At 57.5% G+C, this 22,427-nt stretch overlaps 1 protein-coding gene across 9 annotated transcripts in view; it reads left to right on the top strand.

Moving 5' to 3' along the window:
* Positions 1-22,427, top strand: part of MCF2L (MCF.2 cell line derived transforming sequence like) — a 133,621-nt gene that overhangs the window by 21,376 nt on the left and 89,818 nt on the right. Inside the window, exons 1-2 of one of the 9 annotated variants that reach the window (XM_078452870.2) lie at positions 14,219-14,338; positions 14,675-14,807. The exons of 3 other annotated variants lie outside the window; for them this stretch is intronic. Coding sequence is in view for 3 of the 6 variants with exons in the window: in XM_060636651.3 (XP_060492634.3) it covers positions 14,049-14,127 (79 nt within the window). In the remaining 3 variants the exon portion in view is untranslated. Of the gene's footprint in view, positions 1-13,460; positions 13,485-13,951; positions 14,128-14,205; positions 14,808-22,427 lie in introns of those variants that run through there. 5 more of the 9 variants (XM_078452860.2, XM_060636651.3, XM_060636650.3 and 2 more) reach the window with 5 other exon arrangements.

Genomic DNA, 22,427 nt, shown 5'->3' with positions numbered 1-22,427 from the left:
AAAGTCGGAGGAGCTAAAATTCTTACAACAATCTCGAGGAGGAAAGAAAAGGAGGAACCAGTGCACTTGCCGTCAAGACATGATTTGCTTCGTGTGCTGGGACAGTGTGGTGCTGGTGCAGGAGCAGGTGCCAGAGCAGGAGGAACTCGGACCTGCACAAATGAGACCAGCGCACTTTTGGCAAAGATGGGAAATCAGTCAATGGAGGCAAGATTGCCTTTGTAACACATTTGGCTATCAGAGCAATTGGGGGCCCGGGGCAAAAACAAAGACTGATCTGAATTTCATACCTCTTACATAAAGTTAACTCAAAATGTGTTACAGATTTAAAAGTTTTTTTTGGATGTTTATTTTTGAGAGAGAGAGAGACAGACAGAGCATGAATGGGGAAGGTCCAGAGAGAGGGAGACACAGTATCTGAAGCAGGCTCCAGGCTCCGGGCTGTCAGCACAGAGCCCAACGCGGGGCTCGAACTCACAGACTGTGAGATCATGACCCGAGCCGAAGTCGGACACTCAACCGACTGAGCCACCCAGGCGTCCCAAAATGGGTTTTATAGTTTTAAACAAAGTGTGCAACTATAATACTGTTAGAAGAAGTGTAGTAGACAATATTTGGGGTCTAGGAGTACACAAAGAGTTCTCAGACTTGATGCCAAAAATATGATCCATAAAAGGAGAAATTGGTAAATTAGACTTTGTCAAAATTAGAAACTTATGCTCTGCAAAGGACGCTGTTCAGAGGGCAGACAGACTAACTGCAGGCTGTGAGAAAGTCTTTGCAGATCACAGAGCTGGTAAAGGACTAGCGGGTCTCCAAGCTTGCCACACACAGCTATGAATGCAGCTAGGACAGGGGCAGCAGGCCTGAGCAGATACTGGGGTGGGGGAGACAGGCGTCAGGCCCCAAGCGGAAGGATGCTCAAAGCCATCAGCCTTTACAGAAGTGTGAATAGAACCACGAAACACCAGTAGCACCTTCCAGAATGGCTGAAATCATAAGTGACAACCTCACACGCGGGGGAGGATACGGCGAGCCAGAGTCCCCCTTCACAGCTGGTGGGGCCACAGCAAGGAACGGCCCCTCTGGAAAGCCTTGCCGGTGTCTGTTAAACCACGCAGCTGTGCGCTCCTGGGACTTCATCCCCAGAGAGGAAAACATTTACACAGATTCATGCACGTGAATGTTGATGTTAGTTTTATTTGTAATAGCCCCAAACTGGAAAGAACCCTGATGTCCTTCGATGGGTGAACAGTTAGGAAAAACTGTGGTCTGCCCGCACAGACGTGGTCTGTGAGCATTAGCTGTGGCGACACAAAGGATCTCCAGAGAATCAGGCTGAGTGAGGAGAGCCCGTCCCCAGCATCACGGACAGACTTGCCTCAGACACACGGTTCCGGCTCACGCCGTCCCGGTGAGGCGGATGCCACAGCAAAGTGACTCAAGTGAACTTTGCCAGTGGATATAAACGTGCTATTTACACTACCTGTTAAGTGTGCAGGAGTGTTACATCTAAAAAACGTACCTTAATTAAATACTTAACTGCTAAAAGATGCTAACCGTCATCTGAGCCTTGGACGAGCTGTGATCCCTAATCACACATCACCATAACCAACAGGATGAAAAAGCTCAAAATGTGGAGAGAATGACCAAATGCGACACAGGTACAAAGGGAGCCCATTCTGGTTGGAAAAGTGGCTCAGACCTTCCACCTGTAAACAGGCAGCATCTGCGACCATGCCTGTCTGCGCAATTGCGTTTCTAGAACACAGTTATGGAAGTGGGGAACAAAGCAGTGGCTGCCAGGGGCTCAGAGTGGAGCAGGAAGGAGGCGGGTGTGTGTGTCAAGGGACTCCGAGTCCGCGCGGGGATGGGACGTTGTCTGTTGACCGTATCTGTGTTGGCATCTGCGCTGTGACATCTACCTGGTTTTGCACGTTGTAACCGTCGGGAGGGAAGAGCATGTGGGATCTCTCTGGATTATTTCTTACAACTGCATGGGAAGCTACGATCACCTAAAAATAATAATAACCCGCAGCCCTACTCACGCACCGCCGACAAGCGCATGCACAGAAGCCACATTGGGAGGCTCTCGACAGTTCATAGAATCAGGTCTGAAGTGGGAGGACTATAGCTGGCTCTGACCTTGACTGGCTAAAAATAAACTATTTGCCACAGATTTGCAGGTCCAGATGGAAACGCGTAAAGAGCTGTGCTGTCCAGGTGGTTAACTCAATTTGACCTTGCCGTTGAGCCCTGGAAAAGACTGACTCTAAGTTAAGGCTTGAGTAAATGGCATTTCTACAGTTAAATCATGCATGTTTAAACGTTCAGCACCAAGGGAAGGAAGGCAGAAGGCGACTGACCGACCCCGCGGTGAGAGCTGGGCTGCCGTTGCCTTCCTGTCCTCCCTGTGGAGCGTCAGGTGGAGGGGTGGAGTAAGCCCACACCAGGCCCGCCTCTCCCCTGCCCAGGCAGCCCGCGCCCCTGCCTGTGGTGGCAGCTGCTGCATACACATGCCCAGCCCCCTGGTTGTCTTCTGGGGACGTCCACAATGACGCAGGAACCCTGCTGACCATGTCCCTGTAAGGGAACAAGGAGGTGGTCCCCACTTTGTCTAAAATGCTCAAGTGCCCAGCATGCCGGCTCCAGGTCCTTGGGGCACAGGACAGCCCCCCGCTCTGCAGGGCCTGAACCACTGTGCCTCCCTCTGACCGTTTTAGGTATTTTGTAGATTGTGTGGGGCACATCTGAGGGCAAGAATCTGAAAATGTAAGATTAAATCAAATTTAAGTTCGTTACTATTAATTTTCTAAACTAAGTAATAAACCAACTTCCTAATTATAAATTGGCGTGTTCTAGTGTTTACTGTTTTGGGCGGAAGTCACACAGAGTGAGAACATAAACAGTTGCCTGCGTCAGAGCTGGGGCGGCACGGTGCTACGGCTCCCCAGAGGCCACGTTATCGTCCCATCAGCGGCTCTATTGTTAGCAGTTTCCCTTCCAATAAATGTCAGATCCACCGGCCAGAGACCAGAACGGGCACTGGGTGTGGGACGACAGCTACGTGCCTGTTTGGGGAATAGACGCTGTTTTCACAAAGACCAGCTGGTACTTCGGGGGTCCAGGTGACCTGGGCTGCCCTGGGCTGACGCCCCGCGCACCTGTCTTGGCGAGAGCGGAGAGTGCCCGGGCTTCGCTGCAAGCCCCTTTCGGAACGTTTCTGGTGAGCTGGAAGGTACATTTCAGCTCTGATATCCTGTAGGAACGTGGTGGACGGTTGCCTTCGGACCCTGGAAGTTACAGGCGTTCTGGCCACGGGTCTGTCTCCTTCAGAGAATATGACCACCGTGTGCAGGGGGCGGGGAGCTCTGACCACAGGGTTCTGCCTCTGCAGAGCCATGAACAAAGTTCAAAATCAGGTCTCACCTGCCGTGGCCCCTGGACGCCCTGCCCCGGTCCAGCCACGGGGGACTGATGTGATCCCTGCCCCCGTGTCAGCCCCATGCATCCGACCCGGTGTCCCCAGGGCCCAGCAGGGCTGGGTGAGCTGGGCCAGAGGCTTCGGGTACTCTCCCCTGACACTCTCCAGCTCTGAATGGTGCCTTGTTTGGCATAAGCAAGGGCTCCACTTAAGTTTGTGTCCATCCTGAACTTTCCCACATTTGTCTCCCCGCCCAGCAGGAAGGTGAGGGCCCCGAAGGAGGGGCCACCCCCCCACCGTCCTGCACACATTTCCCAGGCCTCAAACCTCAAAGTGCACAGCTGGCCAGGCCTTGTTGCCAGATCTCGGGGGGCCGTCCCACGCAGCCCCTGCTAACACCTCCCAGAGGTGGGAAGGTGGCCAGGCCGCTGCTCTGTGAAGAGGCGGCCCTTCCCCCATCCCACAGACGTCCAGGCACCCATACCAGTCACGTTCTCACGAGGGTGCTTGGTGCTCCATGCCTCACCAAGGTGTCCAGCCCCAGAACAGAAGGAAGTCCTGCCACTCGAGGCCACCCTGATGAACCTGGAGGACCTCTTGCTGGGACAAGACAGAGAAGGACCAGTGGACACCCAGTCCAGCTGGGAGTTGCACCCAACAGTCACCGTCAGGAAAGCGGGTGGTGACAGGGGCTGCTGGGAGGGGAGGGCATGACCAACGGGCGTATGGAATGTTCTAGAGGTCCGCTGCACAGCACTGCCTGCCTCAAGCACGCCGTTCTGTGTGCCTGGAGGCCTCTGTCCCTGGGAACTGTTCCCGGCACACACAAGGCCCAGGAGGCTCCCGGAGGCAAGTGTGCGTCTGTGACCTTGGTAGAGGGGCGCCTCACGGTGTTTGCCAAGTCCAGACTCACCGCAGTGAATGGGTGCGGATCTCTGTGTATCGATTATACCTCGATAAAGTACTTAAACCTTGAAACCAAAGGAAAAACGTGGGCCTGCCCTTCTTTTGTATTCTCTGTGTTCTGCCTCATTTTCCTGCTAACTCAGGCGTCCTCGGGGCCGAACGGAGGGTGATTCCCCCAAATGACTGCTCTCCATGGGCTGAGCCTGGGAGTGCCCCTCGGGGTGACTGGCCCAGAGCCTCATTCTTGGAGGGTGGGCTGCGCTTTGGGATAAGGGGCTGGTGGCCTCTCCTGTGCTCTGTGTGGTCCTTGAAGGGTGGACATGCTGTTCACGCTATCTGCAAACAGCAGGGGCTTGTATTTGCTGGTTTGCTGTATGGGGAGGAAAGCGGTCCTGTGCTGTCACAGCTTCCTGCTGTCACCTGCATGGGGACCCGGGCCAGCGCCTGGCTCAGGGCCTCAGAATGGGGACGTGGCCAGGACCTGGGCCTATCAGAACAGATGCTGGGGGCCCCACATTAAAGCTGCCCGAGGTGGAAGGAGAGGTGGGGACGGGGGACCCTGTTGGGAGCACATAGGCAGGCTGGCCTTCCTCGGAAGCAAAGCCATGGAGATGAGGGTCTTGTGTGTTGTCAGTGTTGTGTCCCCGGCACGTGGCCTGTGACACGTGGTAAGGGCTCCCTTACGAATCAGGTAAGGGGATAAATATGTGAGAACAGCGAACCTCGAGTCTGTCCCGGTCTCACAGGCCAGGGTGGGGGGAGTCACAAACAGGGGCTGAGACACGGGGACACAGAGTTAGTGGGATGGGCTCTTTCTGGGGTCCTTCCTGGATTTTACAGTCTGACTCTCCGAGTTTACTGGCTAATAATCGTCGAGCGTTTGCCGCTTGTCAGGCACCATTCTAACCATTGATGCGCTACCAGTGACATAGGCAGCATGTGACCCCTGTTTTATGGATGGGGAAACTGAGTCACTTCTCAAGGTCACCACCTAGTCAGGGGCAAGCTAAACCCACCAACTGACCCCAGAACGCAAGCCCTGTGCTGCACCGCTGGGCAGAGTCTCCGGGAGGCGTCACCATCACCAAAACCAGTGCTCACCGAATGTGACTGTCACCCTGCAGGCCTAGGGTCCTCCCTGCTGGCATGTGGCTATGCACACACATCCCGACTGGGTGGGGCCTCTTACATCTATATATCCAGGACGTCCCCAGACACTTTGGAGAAGAAAACCAGCGCAGTTGCCAGAATTGAGTCCATATGTTGCGTCGTGACCCAGAGGGAGCGAAGCCAGGTCCCCTTAAGGCCAACGGTATTTTTTCTCTGGTTTCATTTGGTTTCTTAGAAAGTATTTGTAGGAGCGGAGTCCAGATGCCAGAGTATATTGATTTATTTTTCCTACTTCCCAGGAGGCATGATTACCAAGGAACCCAAATCGGCAAATCCAAGAAGTGAGTGGCGCTGGCGCTGTGAGGCCTGGGCCCAGGTGGGTCGCGGGAGGCCCCCGGGTGAGGCCCAGCACAGCCCCTGCTTTAGAGGCACACGCTGGGCTGATTGTCTCCAGGCCACTGCTGCCATTTTACTTCCTACCCATGAGGCAGAAATGGCTCATGCCTGTGCTGTCCCTTCTCGTGCCCTCGAGGTGCAGAAGCAGCCAGCACTGGTGGCCGGGTCTCCCGCTCAGGGAGGGGGGCGGCTCTGCGTCCTGCTGTCTGCCTGTGACACCACAGCATCCTGTGCCTGCGGTCCTGCTTGGCTCTGCCTCGCCCGGGGCCCTGTCCCAGGGGCTGGTCCTCCCTGAGGACAACCGGTGGCTCCCACGGGGTGGGGATGCGCCCCGGCAGCCAGAGGCTGCCGGAACTCCCGGGGCAGCTCACGGAACAACGGAAGGAGACAGAAGAAGGAAACCGGCCGCTGCTTCCTCAACTCACAGCTGTTAAACACATTCTCCTCATTTCGGTCGGTTCACCCCCTTGGGGCTGTTTCCTCGCGGTGAGAGCAGAAACATTCTCCAGGCACGGACGCGGGCAGGTGGGGCGTCAGCAGCCAACAAGTGAACATGCAGTGTCGGCACACACCTCGCCGTGCAGGACGACGTCACACTGCGGCCACCTGGTTATTCACGACGCTCCCCGTCAAGGCTGTAAAATCAAACTTCAAATGTCAGGAACAGACAGGCAGACTACGGGGTTTTCTGAATAATCACGAGGGTCTCCACGCTGCCAAGTGAAGGTTGAATGTTCAGCCCGTGGGGCAGTCGGGGCAGCAGACGCATTTGTGGGCACGAGGAAGGGGCTTCCCCCTGACCCTCGGGGTTTGTAGGAGGCCTGTGTGTGCTCGCCCATCTGGGGCCCCACGTCTGCTGTCAGCCTTTTGTGGGGGCCCCGAGACCTCACACTGGGTGGCTTCCTCTCTGCAGCAAGGGCTTCTGGGCTGGCGCACATGGCCCCATTACTTTCCTCTTGCCGCCATAACAGATGACCACAGAGCCTTGGATGGCACACACGTATCATTCTCCAGCTCCGGAGACCAGGAGTCCCAGACCAAGGTGGGGGCAGGGCTGGTTCCTCCTGAGGCCCCGTGAGAGGCCACTTTCGGGCCTTGTCTGCGTTCCTTGGCGGTGGCGCCACATCACCCCATCCTCTGGGGCTGTGGCACATCCCTTCCCTGCCGTGGGGACCCTGGGATACGTCCAGCCCACCCCAGTGACCCAGGACAGTCTCCCGGTCTCAAGATCCTCAGCCGGTCTCACCTCCAAAGTCCCCTTGTCCGCTCAGGGTAACTCATCCGTGGGTTCTGAGGACGAGGAGAAGGATGTCCCTCATTCTGCTCTCTGTGGTGCTTTCTCGGTCACCTCGGGCTTGAGTTTGCTGGCTCTTCTGTGCACACTGTGGTGACAACTGGGGTGGGGACCCCCTGAGGAGCCCACTGCTGTTTGGGGTAACGTGGCGAGGGCCCGTGGGCTGCTTCTGCAGAGCCCCAGCGATGGTCCAGTTCTCTCTGCTCCCCTTCTCCTTCTCCTCACGGGGAGTCTGAGTCTTCCAGCCTCCCTGCCCTCCACATGTGCCCCGGTGACACATGTGACAGTGTTTCTGAAGGAGTTTCAGGTAGTTTCATTGTCATCGGAACAAAGTGTCTATAGGCGCTGATGTGTTCTCAACGTCGTGTCCCCCAAGTCCACATGCGGAAATCCAAACCCCCAAGGAGATGGTGTCTGGAGATGTGTAGGGCGAGGGTAGAGCCCCCCAGTGACCCCGGTGTCCACGTGATGGAGACCCCGGAGCACTCCCTCGTCTGCCCCCACGTGAGCACACAGCGGGACGGCCCCAGAAAGCGGACCTCACCGGAACCCGGGAACCTGACCGTGCAGGCGCCTTGATCCTGGATTTGCAGGCTCTGGGGCCGTGAGACATCAGCGTCTGCAGTGCTCGCTCCCAGCAGCCTCAGTGGAGAAAGGCAACAAGTGACAGTAAAAAGTGGTTCCTTGACACTGTTCACTGCTTTCCACCTGAATGCCTGTTTCCCACATGAATCTTTCTGACTTAGAGGCTGGCTTGGCCCTTGAGATGATGCACAGGCTGATGCCCCCAAGAGATTTGTCCAGAGCTCAGCTGGGGGGGGGGGGGCAGGGCTGGACCCGAGTCTGGTAACATAGACAGGACGTGAGGAAGCCAGCGCCCGGGGTCCCCTGAGTGGCTCTGCCCTGCGTGTCTGCAGTGGGACCGTGGCCCCTCCTGTTCTCAGAACCGGCTGAATAGGGGTTTCGAGGGCTCACCCCTTCCTCAGGAAGGCTCCTGCGGTGACCCCCCTCCCGGCCACTCAGACTCCAGGAGTTTTATTTTCCAAGTAGGATCCTTCCAGAAGGTCACTCCTTCTGGTCACAGGGTCCTGGTCCAGTGGGTTAGTGGTCCTTTATGGCCTGCTGGGTGATTGCGGTGAATTTCCCCCGGAAGTTACAACACGCGTGTCCCATCCTGGCTCCGGCATGAACTGGTGCCCTGACTGGCGCACACACTGAGTTTTGTGTTTCCTCTCAGGATTCACGATGGTTTTACAAGGTGACCATCGCCAAGTCCGCCGCTCACACCCAGGGAGCTGGGCTTTCCTCCTGAGCCCTCCTGCCCCCTCCTGCCCCCGCTCCCTGGACCCTTGCTGGACGGAGCGGAGGGTGCCTTGGTGACACTTTATTCTGACCCCAAAATTGTCGTGTTTGGTCATTTTGTTTCCTGGGCCCAGTCCTGTCCGCGCACACACTCAGCCTCCCTCTCCTCCTGCCCCACCCGGGGCCACAGGGAAGGGGGCCGCTCCCGGCTCACTGCCCTCCCTCCCACTTCTTCCCCGTGGGAGCAGGGCGGGGAGGCCCGTGGGCACACACACCTGCACACACGCGTGCACTCACCTGCCGGGCCACATCCCGGGTCTTATCGGTGCTGCCTTGTGGGGCCCCCGTGTGCTGGTGGTCCGGCCCTGACCCTCCGGTGCCGGCTCGCTGGTGTAGACCTGTCTTCTCCAGACCTTGGCAATAGGGGCTCCTAGCTCCTTTCAGAGGTTCACCTTTGTCACCATCTCCCATGGCTGCCCTCTCCCCCATGCTGTACTGAGACACAGTGGACACACGGCCACTGCATGAGGGGAAGGTGCATGTGGTGATGGTTTGACAGAGGCATGTGCCGGGAGTGGTCACAGTGAGGTTAGTTACCACATGTCATGTCACATAGTTACCAGTTCTGTCTCGTGGTGAGAACCAGTCTTCCAATGTGTAACCCAGGGTCGTGTCTGTGGCCGTCTCTCTGCACCTTAGGGCCCCAGAACTTCGCCTTCTCACTGAAGTTCGTACCCTTGAACAACAGCCCCCACCCCGCCCCCCGGAAGCCGCCATTCTGCTCCCTCTGTCTCTGAGCTCAGCGCTTTTAGATTCCACATACAAGTGACCAAATGCAGTACTTGTCTTCCTCCGACATATTTCACTGAGCCTGGTGCCCCTCGGGCTCCACCCCCTGGTTACAGATGGCGGGGTTCCTCCATTTTCATGAGCGACAGCCCGCCGTGTGTCCACCCACCTTTACCCACTCCCCCGTCTCCTCCATCAGTGGACACTTGGGCTGTTCCAGGTCTTGACTGTTGTAAACGACGCCCCTGTGAGCGTGGGGCACACAGATCTCTTTGAGTTGCTGTTCTTTCTTTAGGTCCGTCCACAGGAGTAGCATAGCTGGATTCTAGGCTAGTTTCCTTTTTGGTTCTTTGAGGACGCTCCACACTGATGTCCACAGTGGCTGCTCCGGTGGGCATTCCCACCAACCGTGCACAGAGGTCCCCCTTCTCCACGGCCAGCCAACACCTGTTATCTCTTGTCTCCTTGGTAAAAGCCATTCTGACAGGTGTGAGATGGCTTCCCCGATGGTCCAACCAGTGGTGTTGGGCACACGGTCGGTCACAGCTGGCCCCTCTCACGGTGCCCCCCGGGGAATCCTGCCTGGCATATTATGCCTGTTCTGTACTGTGTTTGGTCCAGGGTTGGAAGAAAGGTAGCTGGTGTGGATATCATCCTGAGCACTGGTGGGGATGCTGCTGGGCTCAGAGGGCTGGAGACCCAGGTCATGGGTCTGCAACCATGGTCGTGAGGTGCTTGGACCAGACTGAGAACCCTGAGGACCTCAGGCCCCTCCCCTCCCTCCAGGCCCCACCCCTCCTCTGGTCACAGGACCCTACAGGGCCCTTCAGCTCCTCCTTCAGGGAAGCCTGTTGCCACCCCGCTGACACTGGGCTCGAGCTGTGTGTCTCTGCTGCTAGAAGCTTAGTTTCACCTGTCTCTGAATTTGGTGTAAATGGAGTCCCATTTTGTGTATTTGCAACTTGCTGTTGTAGTTCGATTACTGAGTGGTTTCCCGTTGTGACCGGGGAATCCCTCGGTTCTCCATTTGCTGTAGTGGTGTGCTGCTCTCAGACTCCCACCCCTTCCTGGCGCCCCCCCTCCCCCCCCCCGCCAATACCCCTCCCCCTGCACTCCCTCCCTTCTCCTCCCCCTTTCTTTATCCCCTCCTCTCTCCCCCTCCCCCTACACACCCTCCCTCCCCTCCTCCCTTCTTTATCCCCTCCCCTCCCTTCCTCTCCCCCATGCTCCCTCTCCCTTCACTTCTCCCCCCACCCCTGTCTCTGCCCCCTCCCTCCCTTCCCCTCCCCTCTGCGCTGCTGTAAGCTGCCTACCACAGACATGGGTGTGCATGTACCAGAGCACACAGCTGGAACAGGGCTTACCCGTATCCTGGACTCTGTCCTGTGGCCTCACATCAGTTCCCCAGGGGATCCGTTGTTCCCCAGCCGCCATAAGGATGTGTGTCCTTGTTAGTGGCTGGCCCTACACAGAGTGTAAGCCCCTCAGGGGCAGGGAGCCCCCCTGCCTAGCTCAGCCCCGCCCTGCCCAGGGAGTAGTTGTTCAGAAGCAGCTGGTCGCCCTGCTCCAGGAGGCTGCACCTGCCCCATACCCCAGCTCCAGAGCCAGGCTGTGCTGTTAGCAATTGTGGATTTCTTCAGAACCTTCTTTCCGAGTCCCCCCTCTCCCCATGCTGCCCCCTTGACGTGGGGCAAGGCAGCATGGGACGTATGTGCGTCCTCAGTCTCCAGGGCTGTGCTCACTTCCAGCCATGCTCCCCCCTCCCCCCAGAGCTCCCCCCTCCTCAGGAGGGCGGGCTCCCCAGGGCTCCTGTTTCGGGCTAACTTTCCGGAAGGGTTGCTAAGCGGATGTGTTCTGTATCCAGGTGTAACGTTACCTCTGCCTTCCCACCTGGGCACCGTGTGGCCTCATGGGGCCCAGAACAGCCCTGTCCTGTTTCTCCTTTCTGGGAGGGGGCAAGACAGTGATAGAAAGCAGGCCCGTGCCCTTGGGCCTGGTTCTTCTTCAGTATTGGGCTTGGGACCCTCCCTCCCTAATTGTCCCTTATTTACTCTAAAGGACTTTGGGGATGGCATTCTAGTTGGGATGTGACAGGGTTTCCATAAAGCAAACACTCATTTGTGCATCTGCCACTTCACAGCTGTGTGACCCTAGGCAGGTTACTGAGCCTTTCTGTGCCTCGTCCTATAAAACAGGGTGAAGACAGTGCCACCTGTCTGTGATGCCTAAAGGGGTTCACGTCCTTAAAGAGATTGGAGAGTCCCCGGAGCTGGGTTTGGGGACAGTGTCACTATTGTTATTCTTCAATCAGATATGAAGTGATTTCTATAGAAAGCACCATTTATGCTATAGTTTAAGGAGAGAGTAAAGGTTTGGTGGAAATTGAGAAAGAGAGAGGAGGGAGGAGAGATCTATAAATGACTGGCTCAGCTGGCTGTGGGGCTGGAAAATCTGAAATCTGCGGGTGCAGGTGTGGGCTGGCCACCAGGGAAGAGCTGGCGTTGTGGGTCATGTCCCAAGTCTTCCCTCTTCCTCAGGGCAACCCGTCCTTGTCCGTAAAGCCTTCACATGATTTAATGAGGCCCATCCACAGCACGGAGACAGATCTGCCTTACTCGGTCTGCTGACTTACATGTTAATCACATCTGTGAAATACCCTCAAAAAGAGATCCAGCCTGGTGTTTGAACCAACATCGGGGCACCAAGGCCTGGCCAACTGACACATAAACAGCACCCATCACAGAGGTCAGCGGACTCCACCTAAGCAGCACTTGGTCTGGGGATGGGCACCAGCCAGAGGCGTTTCAGGGGACAGGGTGGAGGCCTCAGGGCTCAGGAAAGAAACTGTGTGTGAGTGGAGATGTCCCGCCCCGATGGGCAGGGAGTCAGCGAGAGCAGGGGGCAGGCATCTGCCTTGTCCTCTTTCGCAGCGGCTCTCAGCTTGTGGACCAGCAGCCTCAGCGTCACCTGGGGTCCTGTTGGAAATGCCCATCGCCCCCGCTCCTGACCTACCGGGTGTGGTGGGGTCAACCAGCCCTCCAGGCTTCCACGGGACCTCAAGTTTGAGCACTGCAGTGACCAAAATGGGTTAAACCCTGTGAGGGAGGAGGTGGAGACGCCTCTGAGGAGGGATGTGACCCCCAGATGTGCAGTGCAGGTGTGAGAGAGTGTGGCCAGGGAGAAACGTGTGCGGGTCAAGGACAAGTGTGGGGGTTGTTGCCTTTGGGGCAGTGGGATGGGCGCCGCCCTCTGCACTGGGCAGGGCAGGGCAAGGCAGGGCAGGGCCTGACTTGGACATTTCAGGATCTGCCCTGAAGTCAGGCAGGTGTGTGATGGGGGTCAAAGGGGTGTGTGATGGGGGGCGAAGGGGAGTGTGAGGTGGGGCAGGTGTGTGATGGGGGGCGAAGGGGAGTGTGAGGTGGGGCAGGTGTGTGATGGGGGGTGAAGGGGTGTGTGATGGGGGGTGAAGGGGAATGTGTCTGGCACAGCTTCGGGCAGGACAGCCCAGGACCAGGGCCCACAAGGGAAAGAAAGGCTCTCTGCCTGCTCTGCAGGACATCTTGCTGCCCCCGCCCTCACTGGTGGCAGGTGGCTCCGATGTAAACAAGAAAAGCAAAGCACAAGGGCAGCATCCTTCATCCCGCTCGGCAGCACTTTCCAGATTTCTCTTGCCCCCCCAGGCCCACGGCCTCTCCCAGAGCAAGTGCTGGGTCACCTCCAACCATTTGCCCCTGGGACCCAGCTTGGAGCCTGACCGTGTGACCGAGTGTTGACAGGAGCCACGGCCGGAGCCTCAGAGGCTCCTCGCTGGAACATACCAAACCAGTCACGCAAACGGTCGCTTCTTCCTGAAACCCCGCTTCTGCAGGGAGGAGCGCGCCACCTGGCATGCCAACCACAGAGGGCTGGCAGACCCCGGGCGAGGAGAGGGTTAGCGCACACCCCTGTTCCCTCGCAGCCGCAGCCGCCCACACGGCGACTCCGATATGCAGGGCGCTGAGGTGTAAAATGCACGCAGTGGCTTGGTGCCAAGCATGGCGAGGTCGGAAGGCCTGTGCGAGCTGCCGCGCGCTTCCCTCCCCGCGCCCTGCGTCCTCAGACCGGCGGCGCGACTTGGGGGGCGGCTGTTCCACCCTGGCCACCCGCGGACACATCGTGGACCCAGGGACCCGGGGTGGCTGGGAGGCATGCGGCGGCGCGGGGAGCGCAGGGAGCACGCGCTGGGCTGCTGCGGCCTCTGCACCTGCCCCAGGGCAGCCAGAGGTAAAGTGGGGGAAGCAGGTTCCCGGTGACGCCCTGGCGGCCACTTCACCTTCTGCTCGGCCAGGCAGCTCCTCCTTCCTCTCGGGGGAAGGAGCAGAGACCCAGGGCTGCGAGGGATGGGGGCGGGCTGCGTCTTTGCGCGGGGAGCACAGGCGGTACTGTGGGGGGTGCCGCCAGGTATCCGTAGGGGGTCCACACATGGGTTCCAGGTGGCCCCGGGGGTGCACACGCAGGGCTGCCAGGTGGCCGCGGGGGCGCACACGCAGGGCTCCCAGGTGACCGCGGGGCGCACACGCAGGGCTCCCAGGTGACCGCGGGGCGCACACGCAGGGCTCCCAGGTGGCCGCGGGGGCGCACACGCGGGGCTCCCTGGTGGCCGTGGGGACACGCGAAGCAAGCGCGCCGCTTCCGCTTCCGCCCCGCAGCCCCCCTGCCGCAGGGCGCGCCCCCTTGGCGGGGCTCGGGGACCAATCCCGGGAAGGGAGGCGCGGCCGTGCCCCCTCCCCATCGCACGACCCCACCCATAAGGCGCCTTCTGCAACAGAGGGTCACTGGTGTTGGAGGATGAGGTTTTGGCTGAGAAATGAAGAGATGGCTCTGGAAGAAATGGTGCGGAGGCTCGATGCGGTTTCCAAGCACACTGGTAGGAGGAGCTGCTGAATCCTGTGTTCTTAAGCCTGACATCATGCGCCTGAGTTTTGCATGACAGCCTTCATTTTCTTCCCCAGCAGCGAGAACAGGAAGGAGCAGAGGTGCTGGGCATCTTGCTGGCGGCTGCTAGGTTTCCGTGGACAGGCAGCGTGATTTGGTTCCACCCGGGAGAGTGAGCATATAGCTGCAGGTTGCAGATCCGGGTTCGTACCCTCATCTGAGATCTGCTTCTTCACCCCGGGGGGCAGCTGCCTTTCGAGAAAGCATACGGTATCTGTGGGTTGAAAATAATCCGAGCCAAGGGCTTCCAGAGTGGGGCGTAGGCATGGTGAGGCTATCAGAAGCTTGTTTTTAGGAGGAAAAATCTGGATTAACGGGATGCTTCTTTTCCTCACCAAATATAATTTACAGCTGAGACAAGCGCTTGGGAATGGTGTAGGTAAGGGTAGAGGACGGCATGTGTGGGCTTCCGTTGCCTGTATTGATTAGGAGGTTACTTAAGACGAGTTTTGAGGAGCCGTTCGAATGGATCCCTTTAGGGTTAGAAAACGCTGAGCTGGCAGTGTCTCAGTCAGTCACCTCTGAGTTTCGATGCCGCACTGTGCAGGAAGAGAGCGGTCTGCGTTAACTAGTTTCCTTGAATGAAGAGGAAATAATCGTGTGTCGTTAAAAGTAAGTTGCCACATTTTTGCCTGATATTGCCCAAACGTTACGTTGTGTATCATTCCTTCATTGTCTAACTGATGCCTTTCTGGGAGATTAGATTTTGTCACTTAAGTGGGTTAGGGGTGGTATCCTTCCTCTCTGTCACAAGTGGGAGACCTCACTGGGTTTGGAGGGCAAAGCAGTGATTGAATCAGCATACATGTCATTGTGTGCGGTGGTCTAGCCACGATTTTTGGAGACATTCAGTTTTTAATGGTGATTTTGTGATTAAAGCTACTGGATTTACCGGATATGGGTCAAAAGAAAAGGAAGCCGTTGTGTGCCATCTGGTCCCTCGTTCCTAGGGAGATGGCTCCCCTTTTCTGGAACTCGGTTGCGTTTTGCTTGGGTGCGGGGTCTGGGCTGTGTCCTGAGGTGAAGGGCGCTGGGTCAGAGACTCACGGAGCACCCCTCCCGCCCTGCGCGGGGGGGGGGGGGGAACGGCTCCTCAGGCCCTCCCCTCCCCTCCGCTCAAGCCCTGCAGTGAGGACAGGAGCGGTGGGAAGACTTCCCAGAGTGACGTCATGCCCTGGGTTCTCAGGGACGGAGGTTTCATGCATCTGCGTGTGCATTTTGAATTGTGAAAAGGCTTCTCTGAGGAGCAGGCAGGACCCTGGCCGCTCCCCGAATTGTGCTGCGAGCCAGGTTCTATTTGACCCCCTCAGCAGCAAGTCACAGATGTGTGTCCTTTGTCACATCTGTGCTGCCAACAGCCGCAGATTTCAGATCGCTTTTCAATCCAGGTCAACGGTCGGCTTCACGAGGATGTAGTGTTTTCAGCAGGGGGAGAGGACGGCGTCCCTGCCTGTGTCCTGTTAATGCTGTCGGCTCCCTCTGCACAAACTCATTTTCCAGCAGGCTGCGAGCGAGGCTCCGCTGAATGCAGGCTGTGTGATGCGGTGCGGGTGTGTGTCCCGAGGCATTGACGCAGCGTTGTCGACCCAACTTGGGGCACACGCACAGCTCCACTCACGGGGATGGGAATATAGGTCGATGTCGACCTGCTCGCCAGCCCAGGTCCTCAGAGGAGCTCCCCATCTGTGACAGAACAGGGTCAGGTGATCTTAGTGGCAGACGTGGGCAGGATATCGGTCTGTGCACTGACCCGGTGCCTTGGGGCTGGGGGCCTGAGCCCTGGGGAGCAGGTCAGAGCTGAGTGCACTCGGCGACCTTTCAAAGGCTCCGTGTCTGTTTCCCTCTGCGGCTCCGCCCCGAACTGACAGGCATGTTCCTTTGTCCTTCCCCTGACTTCCCATGGTGCTGGCATCATCTAGGTTAGCCTGCGTGGGAGGGAGGGTGCGCGTGCTGGCATGTGGGCTGTGAACCTGTGTCTGTCGTCCGTGGACTCTTGAATCCAATATCCCATCACAAGGCCAGGAGCGGCTTCCAGCGGCAGGAGCGCCCTGCTCTGTGAGGCCCCCTTGCCAGCATGTTCATCTCTCTTAGAGTCTCAGTAACTGTGACAAAGCCAGAAGCAGGAGGGAGAGACACTAACGGACCTGTAGTCAGCCCGCACATGTGCAGAAAGCGGAAGAACAGAGGTCCTCTGGATGGGCCCCCGAGGCCGCCCGAGCTAATGCTCGCAGCCTCTGGCCCCCACCCCACACTCCTGATTTGGGAAGTCTGTGGCAGACCCTGAGAATCTGTGCTTTTCATTCTCGGGTGATGCCAGTGGTGTTGGGCCAGGAGTGGCTGCAGAGAGGAATCGGGGTCGAGTGCCCCCTTCTCCACTCCCTAACCTTGAGCAAAATACTAGCTCTTGTCATGGGTGCACGATGACACGGTGGGTGGGTGGGTGGATGAGGATGGGTGGAGGGATAAATGGACAAGGTTGCACAGCAGACAGTGAAGGTAAAGATACAAGTGCTGTCATATTTCAAAGTTGAATGGCCCCCGGTGAGCACCAGAAAGTCCTGGTTGAGCACTGCACCTGCCCCTCTCCCCTGGGCCCTCTGTCTCTGGCCCCGGCGTCTCCCTCCCCACCACTGTCCTGTCTCTTGTCCTGCACTGAGCTCACCACTGGCCAAGGAGCCAAATGTCAACTCATATCTCAGCCAGGAACTCAGCCGTGCTGGGGGCGGAGTGGGTGTATCACCCAGCAGCATACATTCATCGGGGTTCATCCTTCTGAGACCCTGGCCCGCAGCGGCGTCCCCCACGTGCTCGGTCAGTTCAAGCAGAGGGCCTCTGGAGAGCTCTCAAGTAGGAATGAACATAGTTTTGTGACACACCTGATCTGGCAAACGTAGAAGCTTCTGGAAAGTAGAAGAACAAAGAGCGGCAAGTCCAAATATATGGAAAGTGCCCTGTCCCCCCGTCAGTCCTGGAGGAGGACCCCACCCCCGTCCCCGTGATCTGTCCACAGGGGAAGACCCCACCCCCGTCCCCCAGTCAGTCCTGGGGGGAGGACCCCACCCCCGTCCCCCGGTCAGTCCAGGGGGGAGGACCCCACCACCGTCTCCCTGTCAGTCCTGGGGGGAGGACCCTACCCCCGTCCCCCAGTCAGTCCAGGGGGAGGACCCCACCCCCATCCCCCGGTCAGTCCAGGGGGAGGACCCCACCCCCGTCCCCCGGTCAGTCCAGGGGGGAGGACCCCACCACCGTCTCCCGGTCAGTCCTGGGGGGAGGACCCCACCCCCGTCCCCCAGTCAGTCCAGGAGGAGGACCCCACCCCCATCCCCTGGTCAGTCCAGGGGGGAGGACCCCACCACCGTCTCCCTGTCAGTCCTGGGGGGAGGACCCCACCCCCATCCCCCGGTCAGTCCTGGGGGGAGGACCCCACCCCCGTCCCCCAGTCAGCCCTGGATGAGGACCCCATGCCCCCATCAGCCTTGTAGTAGTTGGTGACTGTCACAGGCCCAGTAACCATAAAAGGATGCCTCACCAGGGTCTCATCCTGGGGAAGTTGCAATTTTCTTGATTACTTTGGAGAAAAATTTTAGAGACAAAGAGGTGTGAGGGAAGGGGTGGGTTCCAGGTGATGACACCTGCTTCTGTCTGCTTCGGGGGGTGGGGGTGGGAAACTCTTAAAATTCACTTCCCTCTTTCTTGTTAGGTGTACTTTTCTAGGTTTGATGTTTGCTTGGTATGAATATGTAAATAGACCAAATATGGGCAGTTAATGAGTCACAGAAATCACGTACTCTTCTACGGAACGTAACATTTGAAAAAATTATTTTTAAAATATTGTTTTTAACGAAAAGGAGAATTGTGTCTTACCACATAAAATCAACACATAGTTGTGTGGGGTTTTTTTGTTTTGTTTTGTTTTGTTTTGTTTTCTGTTTTTTTCTCTTTAGTTTTTGTGCTCTGCCTAATACAGAGCTAGTGCTTGTAGCGTGTTTCAATCCGGACAGCCAGTCTGAGGTTTGGCCGTTAGGCCCATTCTATAGGTATGGAAACTGAGGTCCAGCTAGATTGCAGGACTGGTCAGTGGCAGATCTGGTAGTTGACATTCTCTGTTCTGCCCAAACCCCAAAATACCCATCATGCCACAAAGCCACAGAGTCTCCAAGTTGTGTCAAGCTTGTGAAAAGCTGCCCTGGAGGCCACACCGAGGTGAGTGGTTTACCCAGCAGATCCCGGCTGGCCTGTCCCATCTGCGAGCCTGCGGGCGCTCCCCTACCCCGCCGCTGCCGCTCCCGGGCTGCCCTGGAGGGCCTTCTGTTTGCTGCCCCCCCTCTCCGTGGGTCGCGCCCAGATCCGAGGCTGGGAATGAGCCCTGCCTCGCCTCTCCTCTGTAGCTGCTACTTGGTGGGCAGCAGTTCCCCGGGTGGGCATCACCCCGGGGCTGTGTCACCAGAATGCTTTTGGAAGCCAGACCCAGGTGCTGCAGTCCCCGAGAATCCTCCAGGTGGAAGGCTGAGGGTTTGGTCCCCCGACGCTGCTGATGGCACATCTATGTCCCAAGGGACCTTGAGCCAATGTGAATTGTCTGAACAAAGCCAGCCTGTGACAAGACAGCAACACCCCCCATCCTCTCAGAGAGAAGCTCTGTCCTGCAACTCCTTAGCCGGCTTTCCTCTGCACAAAATTATGTGGATGTGGCGTCTGCTTGGGTCAATACGTAAAAGTAGGTAGTTAACCCAGAAATGCTGAAACATACCCTAAGAATTTGGTGTGTAATATTTAGTTTGGGGAAGAGCCTTCTGTGCACAATGAGGCTATTTGTGTTTGCACCATGGGGTCTGGAAGCCCTTGGTGTGTGGGGCTGGAATGGCCGAGGGGCGGGGGGAGCCAGTGGAGGCAGGGGGCAGGGATCGAGGGTCTGGGCCCCTGCATTAGGCAGCCCGGCCGCTGTAGAGAAACAGATGTGCATTTCTCAGTGTGGAGGCTGGAGGTCTGAGGCCAAGTTCCGCAGGGCTGGTCTGTCCTCAGGCCTCTTTTCTTGGCGTGTGGATGGCGATCTTCTCCCGTGTCCTCACGTGGTCGTCTTTCTGCATGACTGGGTCTGATCTCCTTACACGGATCCCGGTCATATGGAGTAGGGCCACCCGGCAACCTCATTTTATCTTAATTACGTCTTTAAAGTCCCCGTGTCCAAGCACAGTCACATTCTGAGGTCCTGGGGTTGGAACTTCAACACACAGAATTGAGGGGCCCACTGTTCAGCCCCGTGTAAAGCCGGCCCACGGCTCCAACCCCGGCTCAGACTCTGGGAAATCGGAGCCTCTGAGACACACAAGCAGGGCTCATCCAGAGGCTTGTGGGGAACGTGGACTTACTGTGTGACTGGGAGCCACTGCTGGTCCAGGAGAGGGTGGATGGCCACTGGGGCCTGGGTGGCGCTCAGCGTGGGCAGTGGGGTCCTGCACATGTCTGAAAGTGGGGCTGACTGAGTCGGATGTGGCCATGAGAGGAAAGGACGATCCAGTGTGGCCCACCTGCCATCACATGTCCTCCAGGCCACCGACCCTCCTTGGGAAGGTGGTGTGTGGCTGTGATGGGGCTTAGTGGGGCAGCGGGCTGGGAGAAGTTTCCCAGGATGTCCTCGGAGCAGAGTGGCCTAACGCCCCCCCCTCCCATGCACCTGTCGGAGGAAAGACTCCTACCAGGGAGACCCAACTGGGTGCAGGGTGGGCTCATCCCTGCACAGAACGGTGAATGTAGGGGCTTTCGACACAGTGGCCAGAGCCTCCCTGCAAAACTGAGGTCTGTCCAGCATGGTTATGGCCCCCCCACACCTGCAGGCGTCTGCCTCAGTCATGAAGCCTCAGGAGTTGTTTCTTCAGATCCATTTTTAAGGTGTGTTGAGGCATTTTGGGAAGAACACCATGGAGGCAGGTTAGATGGATATCGGAAGACGTGTGAAATGCGATGGAACGTAGTGCAGATTTGTGGTGGGTGGGTGTGGCTGTTGTCAACTGTTGACAAAGGGCATCCACAGGAAGTTCCTGGGCTCCCGCAGCAGGGAGTCAGGAGTGGGTCTTAGGGATTCAAAAGAGAAGCCCTGGAGATGAAACCAGAGGTCTTTTCTCTTGAAGTCGCATGCCTGAGGCGTTGCTGATTTCCTGCCAACAGGGTTCTCAGGCTGCAGTCTCCGAGCGAGCATTGCCCAGGTGTTAGAAATGCAGGTCCCCAGGCCCACCCCGGCCAAGTGAGTCTGTCCCAGACCAGGTGCAGCTCAGTGGGGAGGTGGAAGCATCTGACCCCCTCAGTGGACTCCAGAGATGGAAGCGGATGGAAAACCAGGGGCTCCTTACACCTGTGCGGCCCGCTTGCCCATCGGTTGATTTGGGGCCCCTCTGGGGCCACTCCTGTGAGCTTTGCCCACGTCCCCTCTATGCCTCCTGCCCATGGCTCCTCTGTCGTGTCTGTGGCTCACTCACGTCCTGTGTGACCTCTCATTCACGTGCCACAGAAACAGGTGTTGTGTGGATGCAGGAACCATGGCAGGTGGAGGAGACACCCAAGCATCGGATATCTGTGAATACTTCCCTGAGTTTCGAAAAGAGAATGTGTGATTGAGAAACTATAAATTGGTACCTGGACCTTCATGAACGAAGTGACTGAATGAATTGAGAGTTCACGGAGGAAAGCATCCTTGCCGGCTGCCCACACGCATACACTAACTTCGTCACAAACGATGTCCATGAAAGTCAGAGGGACTCAGACTTCGTGTCTGGGGCAACTTCTGCCCCTCCAGCCTGGGTCCAGAGGGAGGCCCGTGGAACAAAGCCAACCCCATAGAGCTGAGTGGGGTGGCACTGAATCAGGGGTGCATTGTTACCCAGCATTAGCGTGGCACTTGCTGACTAATACAGATGGTGTGGTCTGAACCAGCAGCCACCTGGTAGGAGATTGCAATGCTCTCTCTGGCCATCGCTGGAAAGCAGAAGACCCAGCAGGAACACAGCCATGCCCTTCGAGTGTGTGCGCCCACCGTGTGGCAGGACTGGAGCTGTTGTCTTGGCCTCTGGGCAGTGGGGCTGAGAGCCGGGGAATCAATGAGAAATTACAGAATGCAGATCTCGACTGAAAAGGAACGTTTATCCCAAGGACGCCTCATGGGCGGAGCCCCGGGCTGGTTGGTGAGAGCCTGTGGACGGGGCAAGCTGGAGACCTGAGGTGGCCCCAGCAGCTCTCAGATCCAGGGGCTTTAAAGTTGCTTCCCCTGCTCGAAATACTTTGTAAAGGTCTCAGAGGTGTCCACGTTCAGTGGACACAGTTACAAGAAAGGAAGGTCAGCTGTTTGGAGACACTGCAAGTGTGGCTGAAAGGGTGGGTGTCGAGTACCCTTTAAAGCATGAAGGGACCCAGGAGGCAATTCTGAAGGATGCTCTGAGCATCGGAAGAGGACCAACCAGTCACATCCATGCTTCTGCACTTGTCCACTAGTTGTCCCTTTGTTCAAGCAAAGCAGATGACAGACAGGAAGCTGGCTCCACGTAAGTGTGTTTGTGGGGGCGGTTCCGGGTCCAGACACTCCACCTGCTTCCTGTCATCGGGCACCCTTCTTGGCCTGTGTCCAGCGTCTCTAGGTGACGGTCACACTGCTGCCGTCCTCCGTCCTCTGGGAAGCAGTTCCTGGGAGCAGCCAGCTCTCCGGGCCTCACACCCTGTTTCCATGCAGCCCCCTTGCAGCATTTCATTGTGTGCTGTTCATGTGGTTTGCCGACTGCTTCACAGGTCGGCTCCAACCCCGACTATGTCAGGGGCTCCCGCAGAGTAATGGCCATGCTCCAGACTCCTGCGAACCTCCCTAAGGGGCCCCCACAGTGCCCAGCCTACAGAAGCCACTCAGGGTGGGGGTGGCTTCAGTCTGTGTTTGGGTCTCAGGTTTGCTGCGGCTTCTGTGGACAGCCGGCCTCCTGGGGGCGCAAGTGGGTGATCCTATATTCTCCACGGTGCACCAGGCACATGCTCCTGGGGAGAGAACCTTCATGTGGGTTGTCCGCACCAGCCGAGTAAGAGGGTTCCCTCCAGCGTCACTCTCAGGGGCTAGTAAATGTAACAAGACATGACCCGAGAGACCCTTCTGTTGTCACGACCAGTAACAATTCAGAAATCACAGTGAAGGGTTTCTGACCTCAGCTGCTCGTCGAGAGGGTACTGTGGCCGAAAAACACATTTTCACTGGTGAAGAGT

The sequence above is a fragment of the Panthera onca genome, chromosome A1 (genome assembly GCF_046562875.1).
Source record: "Panthera onca isolate mPanOnc1 chromosome A1, mPanOnc1 haplotype 2, whole genome shotgun sequence".
NCBI classification, from domain to species: Eukaryota; Metazoa; Chordata; class Mammalia; order Carnivora; family Felidae; genus Panthera; species Panthera onca.
Note: the sequence above shows the minus strand (reverse complement) of the source record. Positions and strands in the feature narration are given on the sequence as shown.